The sequence below is a fragment of the Alligator mississippiensis genome, chromosome 3 (assembly GCF_030867095.1).
Source record: "Alligator mississippiensis isolate rAllMis1 chromosome 3, rAllMis1, whole genome shotgun sequence".
Lineage (NCBI taxonomy): Eukaryota > Metazoa > Chordata > Crocodylia > Alligatoridae > Alligator > Alligator mississippiensis.
Genome location: NC_081826.1, coordinates 198,856,315 through 198,870,658, shown reverse-complemented (window position 1 = coordinate 198,870,658; position 14,344 = coordinate 198,856,315). Strand labels below are relative to the sequence as shown.

Genomic DNA, 14,344 nt, shown 5'->3' with positions numbered 1-14,344 from the left:
GGGCCTCCTCCCAGCTGCCCTCCACTGCAGCCTTGTCTGAGGTGGCTGGCTCTAGTGGGGTGGGCCAGGAATGGTCCTGCCTGTCCCCTGTGAAGGGTGGACCACCTGCCACTAGGAAGAAGAAGAACAAAGAGAGGAAGGTGAAGATCTTCTGGTCTCTCCCCAGCCCCTGCCTCCTGTGAATTTTCCAGGAGAGCCTTGCCGACAAGGTCCTGCTGATCAGCTGCCGCCAAGCAGTGCTCATGCTGCTGCCCAAGAAGGGAGACCTTGGCTGCATTAAGAATTGGTGGCCGGTCTCCCTGCTATGTGCGGACTACAAGATTCTGGCCAAAGTACTGGCAACCCACCTCCACGCTATCATGGCTTCTGTCACTGGGCCTGAGCAGAGCTACTGCGCGCCAGGCAGGACCATCCAAGACAACCTGTTCCTGCTGTGCTACCTACTCACAGCCAGTGAACTCTTCAATTTAGACATTGGATTAATCTCTCTGGACCAGGAGAAGGCCTTCAATAGGGTGGGCCATGCCTACCTCTTCCAGATGCTGATGGCCTTTGGCTTCAGGCCCCTCTTCACTGGGGACCTCTGGGTCTTGTATTAAGACACCTCCAGCCTGCTCAAGGTGAACGGTGTGCTCTGTGCCCTGTTCCCTGCATGTAGGGGCATCCATCAGAGCTGTCTCCTGTCAGGCATGCTCTGTGCCCTGGCCATCGAGCCACTGCTGCATGCACTGCGGCACCACCTGAGTGGTGTGGCCTTGCCATCGGCCATGGGCCCATCCATTGGCCCTCTGCTCCAGCTGTCAGTGTATGCAGATGCTGTGACCATCTTCCTTAGCACCCAAGAAGACATGTGGGCCCTGACAGACTGCCAGTGAGCCTATGAACATGCCTCCTTGGCCCATATCTATTGGGCCAAGAGTGATACCCTGTTGCTTGGTGCGTGGATCAGCATGACCCCCCCGCCCTTGATTTGCCAGGGGGCCTCACCTGGTGCTGCAAGGGCTTCAAGGTCCTGGGCATGTTCCTGGGGCCACCAACCTTCATGGAGTGCAACTGGGACAGCCTTGAGGAGGGGGTGGAGGCTTGCCTGCAACAGTGGTGCTGGTCCCTACCCAGCCTCTCCTATTGTGGATGTGTCCTCATCACCAACAACCTGGTGGTGGTGACCCTGGTCGACCTGTCAGGGGACCTACTTGAGAGGCTCGAGTGCCTCCTTATAGATTTTTTCTGGGATTGCTACTGCTGGCTCCCACGAGCCATCCTTTAACTACCTGTTGTTGAGGGGGGCCAGAGCCTGGTCAGCCTGGCGAACAAGGTGGCTGCCTTCCACCTGCAAGACCTTTGCATCCCACTTTGACTCAGCCACCTTGACGGACTGCCCCTTCTGCCCCAGGGGCATTGAGAAGAACCTCTTTCATGCTTTCCTCAATTGTCCCCACCTGTGGCCGCTCTTTATTGCTCTTGAGTGACCGCTGTAGGTGCTGGGCAGGAGCCTATCGGAGAACAACTACATGTGCTCCTACCAATATTGGGTGGCCAAGCGGGGTGCTGTCTGCCTGGCCAACTTTCTATTGAGTCAGGCCAAGATGGCTATTCTCAAGAGCCGCTGCACCTGGCTTGCTGGGACCGGCTCAGATGATGCCCTGCATTTTTCAGCCTCCTGGTGTGGGCACACCGCTTGTTGGAGTTTGAGCACGCTGTGCTCCAGTGGGCGGTGCCCACCTTTGAGGCATGCTGGGTCCTTGAGGGAGCACTGTGCCATGTGGAGGATGGCTGTCTTCAATACGTGCTCTGATGTCATGACTGGTCTGGGCAACCAGGCAGGCTCAGTGGCAGACTGCAACTCCATGGTTGCGCTACACCCTGGGCCCTTACCAGGCTGTTTTTCTTTGTGTGGGAAGTTGAAGGTTTTATCATGTGTCTGATTGGATAGAGCAGGGTAGGAATCATTTGTTTATAGAGGGCTTTGGTCTGTATGACCGTGTAGCCGGTGTCCTGACTGCATAACGGCATGTTAGGCACAACATGTAATACAGCGAAGGTGTCTGTCACGGTGTGATGCTACGAATGTAGTGGCATAGTGCTCTTGGTTCGATGGTAATTTGTTTGTCTTTGCTTTGTATATTGGACCTGGATCCCAGAGGGGCCAACTTTTTGTACCCCGAACTCCTGAATAAAGTAGCTAAAAAGTAAAAAAGTCCTCCTTCCTTCCTTCCTTCCTTCCTTCCTTGTCCGCCATGCTCAGGTGCTGGCGGGCCGCCCCGATACACCGTGGCGACGGCGCCTGGGGCCACCGGCTTCTCCACCAGCCCACCCGGCGTGGCGCACATTGTATAAGCCGTCGACCACCAAGAAGACTGGCGACCTGCAGTGGCGGTTGCTGCACGGCATCCTAGCCACTGGCACGTTTGCGTCCCACTTTGACCCAGCCGCTTCGACGGCCTGCCCCTTCTGCCCTGGGGGCGTGGAGGAGGATCTCTTTCACGCCTTCCTGGACTGTCCCCGCCTGCGGCCACTCTTTGCCACCCTCGAGCTGCCGCTGCGGGTGCTGGGCAGGAGCCTCTCAGAGACCACCTACATATGCTGCTACCCGTACCGGGCGGCCGAGCGGGGCGCCATCTGCCTGGCCAACTTTTTGCTGGGCCAGGCCAAGATGGCCGTCCTCAAGAGCCGCCGTAACCGGCTTGCCGGCACCGGCTCAGACGATGCCCCGCGGCTCTTTGGCCTCCTAGTGCGGGCGCGCCTCTCGCTGGAGTTTGAGCATGCTGTGCTCCGGCGGGGGGTGCCCGCCTTCGAGGCACTCTGGGCCCTTGAGGGAGCGCTGTGCCACGTGGAGGACGGCCGTCTCAAATACGCGCTCTGATGTCATGACCGGTCTGGGCGACTGGGCGGGCGCGGTGGCGGACTGTGGCTTCCGGCTTGTGCCGTGCCCTGGGCCCTCACCAGGCTGCTTTTGTTTATTTTCTCGGGGTGAGAAGTCGAAGGGTTTTGTACGTGTACTATGGGACAGGGAAGGGTGGAATTGTTCGTTTCTCGAGGGCTATATATATAAATAGCATGTTAGACAAGATGTGTATTACTGCGAAGGTGTTTGTCACGGTGTGATGTTCTGAATGTCCTGGAATGGTTTCTCTTTGGTGTGGTTTGATGGTTTTTTTGCTTTCTGTACCTGATCTTTTGTGAAATAAAGTTGTTAAAAGTCAAAAGTCCTTCCTTCCTTCCTTCTGTGGCAGAAGGAAATAAGATTTCAAGTCATCAAATTCTGTCTCCAGGATAGAGCCCTCTAGCAAAAGAGCTTATGAAATATTAAGCTAACTTGATCTTTGCATAAAATATTAAATTAGCTTTATCTTGGCTTTCAGCCATTTCTGTGACAACACAAGCATAAGAGGAAAAAGGATAATCAACTTAAAAGTCCTTAGGTCAGTGGAGATATCATAGTGGCTGCCATTCTGAGACAAAATCAGAATATTGTCTGAAAAGACTGCTGAGAAGTTGTACCTATGCAGATGAAGATCAGAAAGAGCCTTCAGTAGCCATTCAATAATTACCTAAACCTCTTTATAAAAATGGTTTCAAGTCTCAGTCTGTCTGGGGTATATCTTTGGAGTCTGTTCCCAAGCCAACCTGCCAGATTGAGTTCCAAGGATCACTAGAGAAGCAAAATTCAATCTGACCAGTATGGCAGCAGCAGCAGAACTCCTTCAAGATCCCTACTTCAGCATCAGAGCTGGAACAGCTTTCACTGACACATCTTCTGCCACCACATGGCTGTCTGTGGCTAGTAACAATGCAGCATATTTTCTATCAGCCATGCACGTGCCTCTTTCCCCATGCAGAAAACTTCCACCAACCTGCCTTCTGTGTACCCACTGAAGAGTTCTTGAAATTATGTCCCTTTCCCATGTAGCAGAAGTGCAGCTGTCCAGTGCAGGCAAGGTCCCCCACATATCCACAGAACAGATCAGGCTTGGGGCAATGCAAATGAAAAAAATATATATACCTTTGTTTTTGTGTGGAGGTAGGATGAAAAGGGTGTGGGCAAAAGTACTTGTTTTGTGATTGTGAATATAAGTATAATATAGGATTTTCTTTTTTATACCAGGGTAGGCCAGTTTAAACATTCCTTTATATGTAAGAGCTTTTTAACCTTGTATTATGAGAAAGGAAGAAGAAATCTTGTGTGTAATTGAGCTATTTTGACATTATAATCCACAGTGCCAATATATATTGCTACAAATTCGATTCTGGGTGTACATAGCCCATAGTACGTATGAATGAGTCAGCTGCTTGCTGCAGATAAGAGCCAAGAAAAAAAGCCTTTCTTACTAATATTGTCTAATGATATTAGTCCCATACTAATGTTATTCCTTGAAAACAAACTGGGTAGAAAGGAGAAGTACTTTATAGTAAGTAGCATACAGGTTCAATTTAAGTACCAGATTGCAGGAAGAGTTTAACATTTAATAATGTACATGTGTTGAATAAGATAAACCTGATCCTCAGCTCCATCAACGTTGTTCTTCTGACTTCAATGGCACTATACTGATTTACATCAAAAGCAAATATGGTCTAATAACTTTAATTTATTTCATGCCATACACCCAGAATATCAAGATACATTACAAAATGTGACATGTTGTACAGAATGTACCTTTTACAGAGCCAAATAGAAACTCATTGATCATAGGAGAAATCTGTAGGTTTGATGCAGAAAAAGAGAATTTAATTTAGAAGCTCAAATTCACCTGGGATGTCTTCATGTTCTCAGAGCTATTAAACCCTGAATGTGGGCTACATTTGCAAAAAGGGGCTCTACCCCCTCGGGAGTTTTTCCTGAGGGGGAAAAGGAAGTTTCATACTTGACCTGTACATTTTTCTTCTAGTTACTTGGCCAGCCTTAGGATCTGTTGACTAAATTTGTGTGTAGAGACAGAAGAAACATCTTCAATGAAGCATCTCTTCCCTGTTATGAAACAGCAAGTCCTAAGGGGTTAAGAGGGATGACCAGGAGACCAGGCCTGGCTCTCTCTTGGTTGGCAGGAAGGGCAGTGTAACAGGGAACACCTCAAGGCCTGATCTCATGCCAGCCTGCCCACCTGTTTCTATGGGCAGTCTGCCCAGTCTGTCCTGCCACGACTTTTTTATTTCCATAAACCATTGGTATAATGCGGGAGACTACCCATTACTTCCCTGATGCCAGGAGTTGCTATCTGCGGCAGCATTCCTCCCCTACACTGCAGCCTAAGCCTCGCAGATGGCATCCACATATTGTAACCATATCCTGGCCCCTAACTCCAGCCTCTCTCATTGGGCTCCATGCCCCTCACTCATACTGGGCTTCTTGCCCCACACACACAGTCAGGGCTTGTAGCCTCTGGGCTCCTTGCCTCTCACTAGGCTCTACATCCCTTGCTAGGCTCCACACCTCTTCCCAAACTCTGGGCTCCTTGCCCCCCTCTGGATCCCTTGTGGTCCTGCTGACCTCCTTGCTACCTAGTAGGATGTGGGGGATGGGGTTAAGTTGCCCCTACCCACCTTTCATTGGGGTGGTAATTGGTCTGGCATTTCCTGGGAGCTCCCACGCCACCAGGAGCCCCACGAGGCCACCCATCCCCAGCAGGGTGCAGTTTTAGGTCATGCCTAGGACCAAGAGCCTCCTATCCACCCCCATAACCTCTTGCCCTTACCCCCAGGGTTGTTCCTGCTGTAGCTCAGCTAGGCAACATTTCTGCCTAGGCTGGCAGCAATAGACTGCAGTCTTTATATACTAGGTTCTCAAAATGACTGCTGCTGTCAGGCACCTTCTGGATGCCTGACCCAGCCCTTAAAGTAGCAGGCACCAACAGTGCCCTGCCACAGGCAGAAAGATTGCTGTTGTGCCCGGCCATCACCGCCACTGCTGGTAGCCTAGCTGCAGCTGCTACTGCATGGATCACTGCAGGCCAGGGTGCAGAACTGCCTTGTTGCATCTCTGTGGTGGGATTGGGATGCTGGCACTAGAGAGAAGATGTAACTAGTGAAATAATCATTCAGAAGAGCTAAAGCCAAGAGATTAAAAGCTGGAGAAGCAAATGCTAGGGTTTAGAGCACTTTCAGAGAAGAGAGCATGCCTGGCAAAGACAGAAGCAGACAGCAGGGAAGGAGGAAAAGATACTGTCTCAGTTTTAAGTAGGTTGTGAGGACTCTCCAGCGACTCTGGGCATTATGCACTTACTATATTTCATAGTGTATAACTTGACACAGTGTATAAGTCAACCCCAAATTTTTGATCAGGAAAGTTAGGGTTTTTTATATATCTGGTGTATAAGTCAGTCTTTGCTTTGAACTTTGTCACAAAAAAGTGATTGGGTCCTCACATGCTGGTGGGCTCTGGGGAAGTTGGATTAGGCCCCTGGGACCTGGGGCAGCACCCGGCCTGCTGGCAGCCCCCACAGCTGGGCTTGGGAGGCACCACCGCTGCAGAGGGAAGGACCAGGGTCCCCTGCAACTCAGGGGTTGCCTGGCCCACCAGCAGCTCGACCTGTGGCTGGCAGGGTGTGGGCAGGCGCCACAGAAAGTAGGATCAGGCCCCTTGCTGTTTCTGCCTTCAGCAGGCTCCTGTGGCCAGGAGGATGCCTGGCATCACCCAGGAATGGGCTGTCTCACCCCATGGACAGTGTGGGGTGTTGGGCAGGGATGGGAGGGGAGGCCAGCCCTGCCCAACACCCTAGCCTCCCCCCTGCCTGCACTGCCCATGGGGAAAGGCAGCCCCTTCCCAAGTAGCCCCAGGCATCCTGCTGAAGGCAGAAGCAGTAAGGGGCCCAATCCTGCTTTCAGTGGAACCTGCCCATGCCCCCCTGGCCAGGGGTCAAGCTGGCAGTGAGCTGGGTAGCCCCTGAGCTGTGGGGGGGCTCCAGTCCTTCCCTCTGGTGGCAGTATTCCCCAGGCCTGGCCAGGTAGGCTGCTATCGGGCTGGGTGCTGCCCCAGCTCCCAGGGGCCCGATCCAACTTCCCTGGAGTCCAGATATGGTGTATAAGTCAAGGTGGAAATTTAAAGGCAAATTTTTTGGGTTCAGACCTCGAGTTATATACCATTAAATATGGTACCACCTAAAAAGGGAAACCAGACATCTAAGTCACAGCAAGAGACTAGCAAGAGAGTGAACAGGGGCTGCTGGCATCATGTGGTTGTTGACAAAGAAGAGCCACTGCTGACCGGAGAGACAATTGCACTGGAGAGGCAGGGCCCAATTAGATTTCTCAAATAAATTTTGTCACCAGGGCTGGACTGTAATATAGTTACGGCATAGTTCTGAAGCTGTGAACAAATACTATTATTTGATGGCAGTACTGTAAAGGGATAGCATCTGCTTGTGTACAATGTACTATGGACGTAGCATGTAATTGGCCTCCTATTACTTTGTGCACTGTTTACTTTATCAAGGATAAATGACAGGATTAGGCTCAAAGAAGAATTCCATTTCAGAGCTCTAATTGCTACATTTTTCAAATTGCAGTCAATAAAAAAGTAGCTTTTAGAACCTGTTTTCTGAATTTTTCAAATATTCTTCTTACTAGAATTTCAAACTTATCAGAGACATTTTTGTTTGTCAGCTGTTAATGGCCTATTAATATCTGTTTTCTTGAAACTGCCCTACAATAGCTTACTATGAAAATGCTGGTTACTTTTGAAACTAAATTTGATGACTTATCATCTGTCAAGTATTTATTTTACCAGCGGATGATGTTGCACTCTGTTAGTCATGCTTAGCTGAGACAGGAAAACTGCCTTTTAGAGACTTTGCTTCAAATACTGAATCCGCAGTGTAATAGATCCAAGGTTAAAAACAGCTGATCACCAGCTAAATTGCACACATGCAGTATTGGGAGAAAAAATCCTGGAACTTTGGCTCTGAAACACACTCGACTAAAGGAAAATGTTTGTTAATTGTAGCAATACTGACATTTATATCGTCTGTAATCTCCTCCAGACAGAACTGCAGATATTTTGAGAGGATCTGATAATACAGGTAACAGACAGTACTAAACGTACACTAACTAGTGAATGACATTGATAATGAAATGGCTGTGTGTAGCCGAAATGACAGGCTTATGATGGGTAAAATCATTGCTGTTGGTACCAGCCTATGTCCTATATTTTTTGAGGTGTGGGCATTTCTAGCTTGCTATCTGGGAAATATATATATTTGAATATGAAACTTACTATAAAGATAGCATCCAATAAATGCCTCAAGAAGCAGCGATGATAAAGACAGGAAGGATTAATTACTGTCAGTAGGGGTTTGAAGCTGGTTGTTATATAATATGTTCTATAATGTAGTTAAATATTGAGATATTTAAATAGTTGTTGGGACAAAGAGGAAAGATGATTCAGAGGATGAGGCGTTAACTTGGGACACAGGTTCAGTTCCTACTTTACCCTCGACTTATTTCATGGCCTATGTGCAAGTCACTCTCTCTGTACTGTACAGATAGCACTACTGCTGAACATACATGCATTTTAATCCAAGAGGTCTAGTCATACAATCACAGACCTTGAAGGAACCTGAAAGGTAACCTAGTCCTTGCCCATGTACAAATGTAGATGCAATATTCCTAAACCATTCCTAATCATTATATTTACTTCATTTTCAATTAGGCATATATCTAGGATATAATTTAAAATCCTGGTTTGCTATGCAGCAAATTTCCTGAGGGGATAGTACTATATGTTAGCTCTGATGATTTTGAGTCCAGTAGGGACAGGGTAGCTAAAGCACTTCTGCAAGCTTGCAGAGGTACCTTGGTAAGCAATGTTCAAAATCAATGCTGCTGCTTATGTGAAAGTCTTTGCCTAATGGATGTATTTTTAAATTAAGACATACCTTTTGATTAAAATTAACGACTATTAGTTTTTTTTAAATGATTTATTGTGTCATATGAGATTTTGTAACTTCTAGAGGAAGTATTGCCATGCAGAACTTTTATTTTTCTAAAATAACATTTATTATGATATCACTGTAATATTCATTAATATTTGTTTGATTCTGCATAGTTCAGGTAATGCAAAGTGACTTTACAACTTGTGCTGAAACATTTTTCTTTTAACAAATGTTTAGTTTGAGGAAACAAGCTAGGAGCTTCACTTTCCTCTTAGTGTCATTGTCTATCATGTTTTAAAAAAACAAAGGATAGGTATGCGGTACCTGATCCCCTGTGCCTGTGAATGGCGTATATAATGTAAAAAGTGCATTATATGTGCATAGATGATCTAATGGCTCCTTATGGCATTAAAAACTATGAAATAACATTACAAGATCTTTATAACAAATGTGCTTTTAAAGAAACATTTTCTGATCACGTGATAATAATAGATAATAATATTCACAAGTGAATAAGTAAATTCACACGTAAATAAAGGGAAACATCTTTGTACAAACTTATGACAATTAGAAATGTTTGAATAATCCAAAAATACTTATTGAAACTTATTTAAAAGATAAAAACAAGTAACAGCAGTGTTTTAAATAATAGCAGCATTTTTAAAGCATGAGTACCTGGAAGTTAAAAGTGTCTAAAAACTCACTAAAAACAGCTTCTCCTTTGTGTTCAAAGTGAGAGAGATGCAAATGGTAAACAAACAACAAAATTAATGAAATTACATTTTTACACTCTTTTACGTTTAATAGTTTTGGGTGTCAGGAGAATCACAGGATATTTATTTATTTATTTATGCAGGTTCTTTGTTTCACCTGGTGATATACTGACATGACAACGCCTGTATTTTAATTAGAAACATTTCATTATCAAAGAATTTAAGGTCAAACTCATAGAGCTGTGGGAATGAGGGGGGATTCTCACTAGTGTATCTTTACGTGAATCCTTAGCAATGGGTGGTGTGAAATTTGCCCTTGTTCCAAGTGTAGCTGTGGCAGATATTATATCTGATGGACATGCTTCAGAGCTTAATTTTTCTCTCATATTCTCACATGTTCTGGTGGGAACAAATAGTTGTTAGCTTGTAAGAGCAACACATCACAACCTCCTTCCCTGTTGGGTTGTGCTAGTTGAGGTGTCAGTGGATGCCACAATAGTCATTCCTTCATTCATGCACCTGCTGGGCTGCAGGGATAAGATGGGAGCTTCAGTGCCTTACCAGTGTGCTAAGATTCAAAGTCTGAAGAGAGACAGTGTTATTTAACTAATTACCACTAGTTGAAGAGCCTTCTTAAATCAAATATTTTATTTTTAAAATAAAAAACTATTAGGAGGAAACATATTAGAAAAATGAGCAGTTTATGTGTTATTTTATCTTTCCCTAAGGCTTACTGATCCCTGGAAGATTGAGAAGGCCTAATCTACTCCTTTAAAACCCTATTTTAGCCCTTAAGCATAGGATAATTTTGAAGTAAAACTATTGCTTCAAAATAAAAAATCAAAACTCTTCATTTAAAAATTAATTGGATTTAAACATTGTTTGCCCATTTTTCTGCTCTTTTTCATTTAAAATTATACAAAAAGATAACCCAGTTTTGCAAATAGTTTTGGCCTCCTAACCTTGTCTTTTTCAGCAATGTTAGTCCAGGTCTGCTAATATCTCATCGTATGCGGATCAGCAATTTTACTTCTTTGATCAGATCATAGGCTGTAGTCACAAATATGTTATACCTTGGTTTCCAGTTTATTACATCACAAGTCCATGTCAATCGTGATGGGGGAGGGGACCAAGAAGAGAGAGAAGTAGATATTAAAAAAAACAGAGTTGTAAACATGGGCATATAGTGAAAACAGATGTCGTTTTAGAGACTTGAGTTCTTTTCCTGCTTTTATACAATGACAAGAAGCAGGAATATTGCCAGCTGCTACAGTTAGGTTCTCACCTCAGCTCCTCAATCCTTCTTCTCTGCTTTTGGAACAGCAGAATATCCCCCTAGCAGTGGTTTTGCAATAAGAAAAAGAACATGGGTATTTTAGAAATAAATGTGTGTATTTTAGTGCTCAGGAAAGGTGCCATATTGCCAGTGCTGGCAGTGGATTTTTTTCTCTTTTGAGAGAACATCATAATAACTGAGTAATGAACAGATGAAGTTGTTGCTGGAGTTTAGGCTCGATGCCTGTTTAAGCTTTAGTCTTTCTGCTGGGAGTGCCACCGGAGTTACTTGTTAGTACCCTTAGAAGTGCTTTTTTTGGGTCAGTGAACATGTAGTCACTGGAAAATAGGTATACAGGCATAACCATTGGATGGCTAGCAATTTCAGATACTACTGATCATGCTGACTTTGTAGAGGTGATGGGGCTGTCTGTTCATTTGGTTCACTTGATTCTGTCTCCTGTTTTTACATGGAAAATATGAAAGCCGCAGAAGTAAGCCAAGTACATACACTTATGAAGGAACTAAGTAAAAACATCTTGCTATATATAACAGCTATGAGTTTGAGAGCATTTTATTTTGCCTCTAAAATGGGGTAAAATTGGTGTAGCTTGCCAGTTCTATATCTACATTGTTCAAAGACAGTTTGGGAAAGGGAGTTAACTAAAAATACAGAAATAGAGAAATCCTGATGCTGATAAAGATGGATATTTAATAAGTTATAGGTATCTGACCCAGCCAGTTTTGCAACACTACTCTTCAGAAAGCTGTGGTTAATGTAGTTTCCTCCCCAGTGGTATGGAATACAGAACATTTGTCCTGCTTTTATTTCCCAAAGGTATTTTGAGTGACTGTGTTCTACATAATAAAAAAAAAGCGAATGGTTCCTCTTTTATCCAGGTAGAGAGATTAGACACTTCTATCTTTTTATTAACATGTTTATAATTATTGAGGCAAGTTATAAACTAATTATAGCCCTTTATGGGAAAATTAAATTTAACTTGATACAGTGAAGAAAATTAATTCAAAATAACAAAATGCACTTCAGCCTTCAGACAGGGAAAGAGACAATCTGTTTAATTGTACATGTTTAGACGTTAGATACCTACATTAACGTCAATCAGATTTGTTTCCCAAATTAAGTGCCATGGCTCATTAAAAGAAGTAGACTGGAACATTTCTGTACAGTTAGTGTTTCATTAATGATATGTTCCAAAAAAAAGGACAATCCCAGGTCATCTCCCACATGTGTGTGCATGTGTGTGTGCACATGCGGGTATGCACATGTGCATGGGTGTGTGTGGCTTTCTGAACTGTGCATAGATCTTTCTGAGGTGCTCTGCATTAATACTGCTTGCCTAGCATTTCCCTCTCTGTGGTTTTGAGGAGACTCAGTTGTACAAGATAATGAACATCCTTAATTCTCCCTGATGTCGATGGGAATCAAAGATACTCAGCAAAATACATGGTTGTGCTTTCTGTAGGATTAGGCCATTGCCTGCATCCTGTGCCAGAACTTGCTACGTGATGTAGACTTTGCTGAGTGGATCTTTACCCTCAGTATCCTGCCACCGTTTGCCTCACTAGTCTGTGGACTCTTTTCAGCAGTACTCTACTTACCCCTAAGGCTAAGGACAGACATTAAACATAAACCAGTTTAAGTGATCAGAAACTGATTTAAACATGCAACAGAACAGATGTTCAGTGCACATAAACTGGTTTGAAAATGGCTGAAACTGGTTTGAGATAAACCTGGTTGAATGTAGTACCAGACTTAACCGATTTGGGTCAAACTAGTCTATGCAATGTCTATCCCAAACCTCTTGCTGGTTTAAGATTAACCAGATACCCCCAGCATCCCGGCATGCTCTCTGGGCTGGGCGGGGCTTTCTGCTCCATAGCAGGTCTGGCCCCTCCCCTCCACCCCCTGGCTGGAGCTCTGGCAGAGGCTGCAGATACAGCAGCATCTGCCTGGCTTCCCCCTGCCCTACTTGCCTCTTGCTGCTCAAACAGAAACCCTCCCCAGCTCCCTCCCATCTCCCACAGCATAGACCCCAGCCCCATGGACCCTAGACATGTGGTATACTTGCTAATGCCAAGAGGTGTCTGTATGTCTCTCCAATTTCACTGGACAGGCAGACAGAACAGTGACCACTTAGGGCTTTTTGGAGCTAATCAACAGGTCAGCTTAAGAAGAGTTTGAAATAATGGAGAGAGGCTATTGTTTTGCTGATGGGGTGATAAACCTCAGCCCCCTGCTGGCTTGCCTGCCTGTCAGTTTGCTGCAGACAGTATAAAGGAGCAGGGAAGGAGATTGAAAAGCTCTGTATTATCAGCAGATGCATGCACTACATCCCCCCACACCCCTTGCCTCAGAGTGCTAGCAGGGGGCTGGGATCTGGCAATGCTCCCACCCCTTGACCAGCCATAAGGGAAAAGCCTGGGATGGTACAGGCAGACCTTCCTAATAAGAGGTCCTTCTGGGGCCTGGTCACAGCCCCCCTCAGCTCAGCACTCTAAAAGGCAAGGGAGGGCTGCTCTAGCAACCCCCGGCTTTTAGCCTGAGCCCCTACAGGCATGTGCCTGAATTTCCTCAGTTCACAGAGAATGTCTGTCTGGTTACAAACTGATTTAGCCTAGCCAGGCTAACCTGCAAAGATTGAATCAATTTAGGCTCAGGCTTCTTGAATGTCTGTCCCTAACCTAAAGCTGTTTATCTTATTATCCTACAACACTGATTTCAATGTGTCTTCTATGGGCTTAGTCTATTGGGCCTAATCCTGGGTCCCCTGTTCATCCCAAACTCCTGTTCACTTCACTGGGAGCTCTGGGTGTACAGGGAATGCAAGTCTGGCTTACAATTAAGGAAACTATTTCTATATTTTAAAATGTAGTTAAGTGTCTTCATTCCCTCCTGTTTTTCACTGTCCCCTTTTAAACACGTTTTATACTGTTTGTTTCAGAACCGGAGTAAACGCCTGGAGAAAGTCCACGTTGTTCTTGGGAGTAAATCCTGTGACTTGGATTCCCTCATTTCTTCTTTAGCATATGCCTACTTCCTAGATAAGGTAAAAAATGAGATTCTGACTTATTTGTTTGAGATGCATTAATGTTCAACAAATCAAAACATACAAGTAAAAGATCCCACCCCCTGACCTCATTGCAGGCAAAGTCAAGTCTCCTTTCCAGTTAAATGGAGGCAGTTTGAATCACTTCATTATCAAATGTAATGAGATAGGTTATCTAGCTCCCCAAAAAATGAATTGGCATAGACTAACTTATGGCCATTATGAAAAACAAACAAAGACATTAATTCAGTCTAGGTATTGGCATGTGGTCTATCCATCACTGAGGTGTGATATAAGTGGTACATAGATTTTCTTTAAACCCCCCTGCACAGGAATGGATTTCACCCTAAGGCCTTTGAAACAAACAACAAATCTTTGTGTAACTATTTTTATTAGACTGGGTGATTCACAGGAGGCTAAGGAC

The 14,344-nt window shown here is 45.1% G+C and overlaps 1 protein-coding gene across 5 annotated transcripts in view; it reads left to right on the top strand.

Annotated features, from left to right (window-relative positions):
* PRUNE2 (prune homolog 2 with BCH domain) overlaps positions 1 to 14,344 on the top strand; it is a 230,916-nt gene that overhangs the window by 35,077 nt on the left and 181,495 nt on the right. For all 5 annotated transcript variants that reach the window (XM_059724800.1, XM_019478148.2, XM_019478147.2 and 2 more), the window contains exon 2: positions 13,816 to 13,920. In XM_059724800.1, coding sequence (XP_059580783.1) covers positions 13,816 to 13,920 — 105 coding nt within the window. The remainder of the gene's footprint in view (positions 1 to 13,815; positions 13,921 to 14,344) is intronic.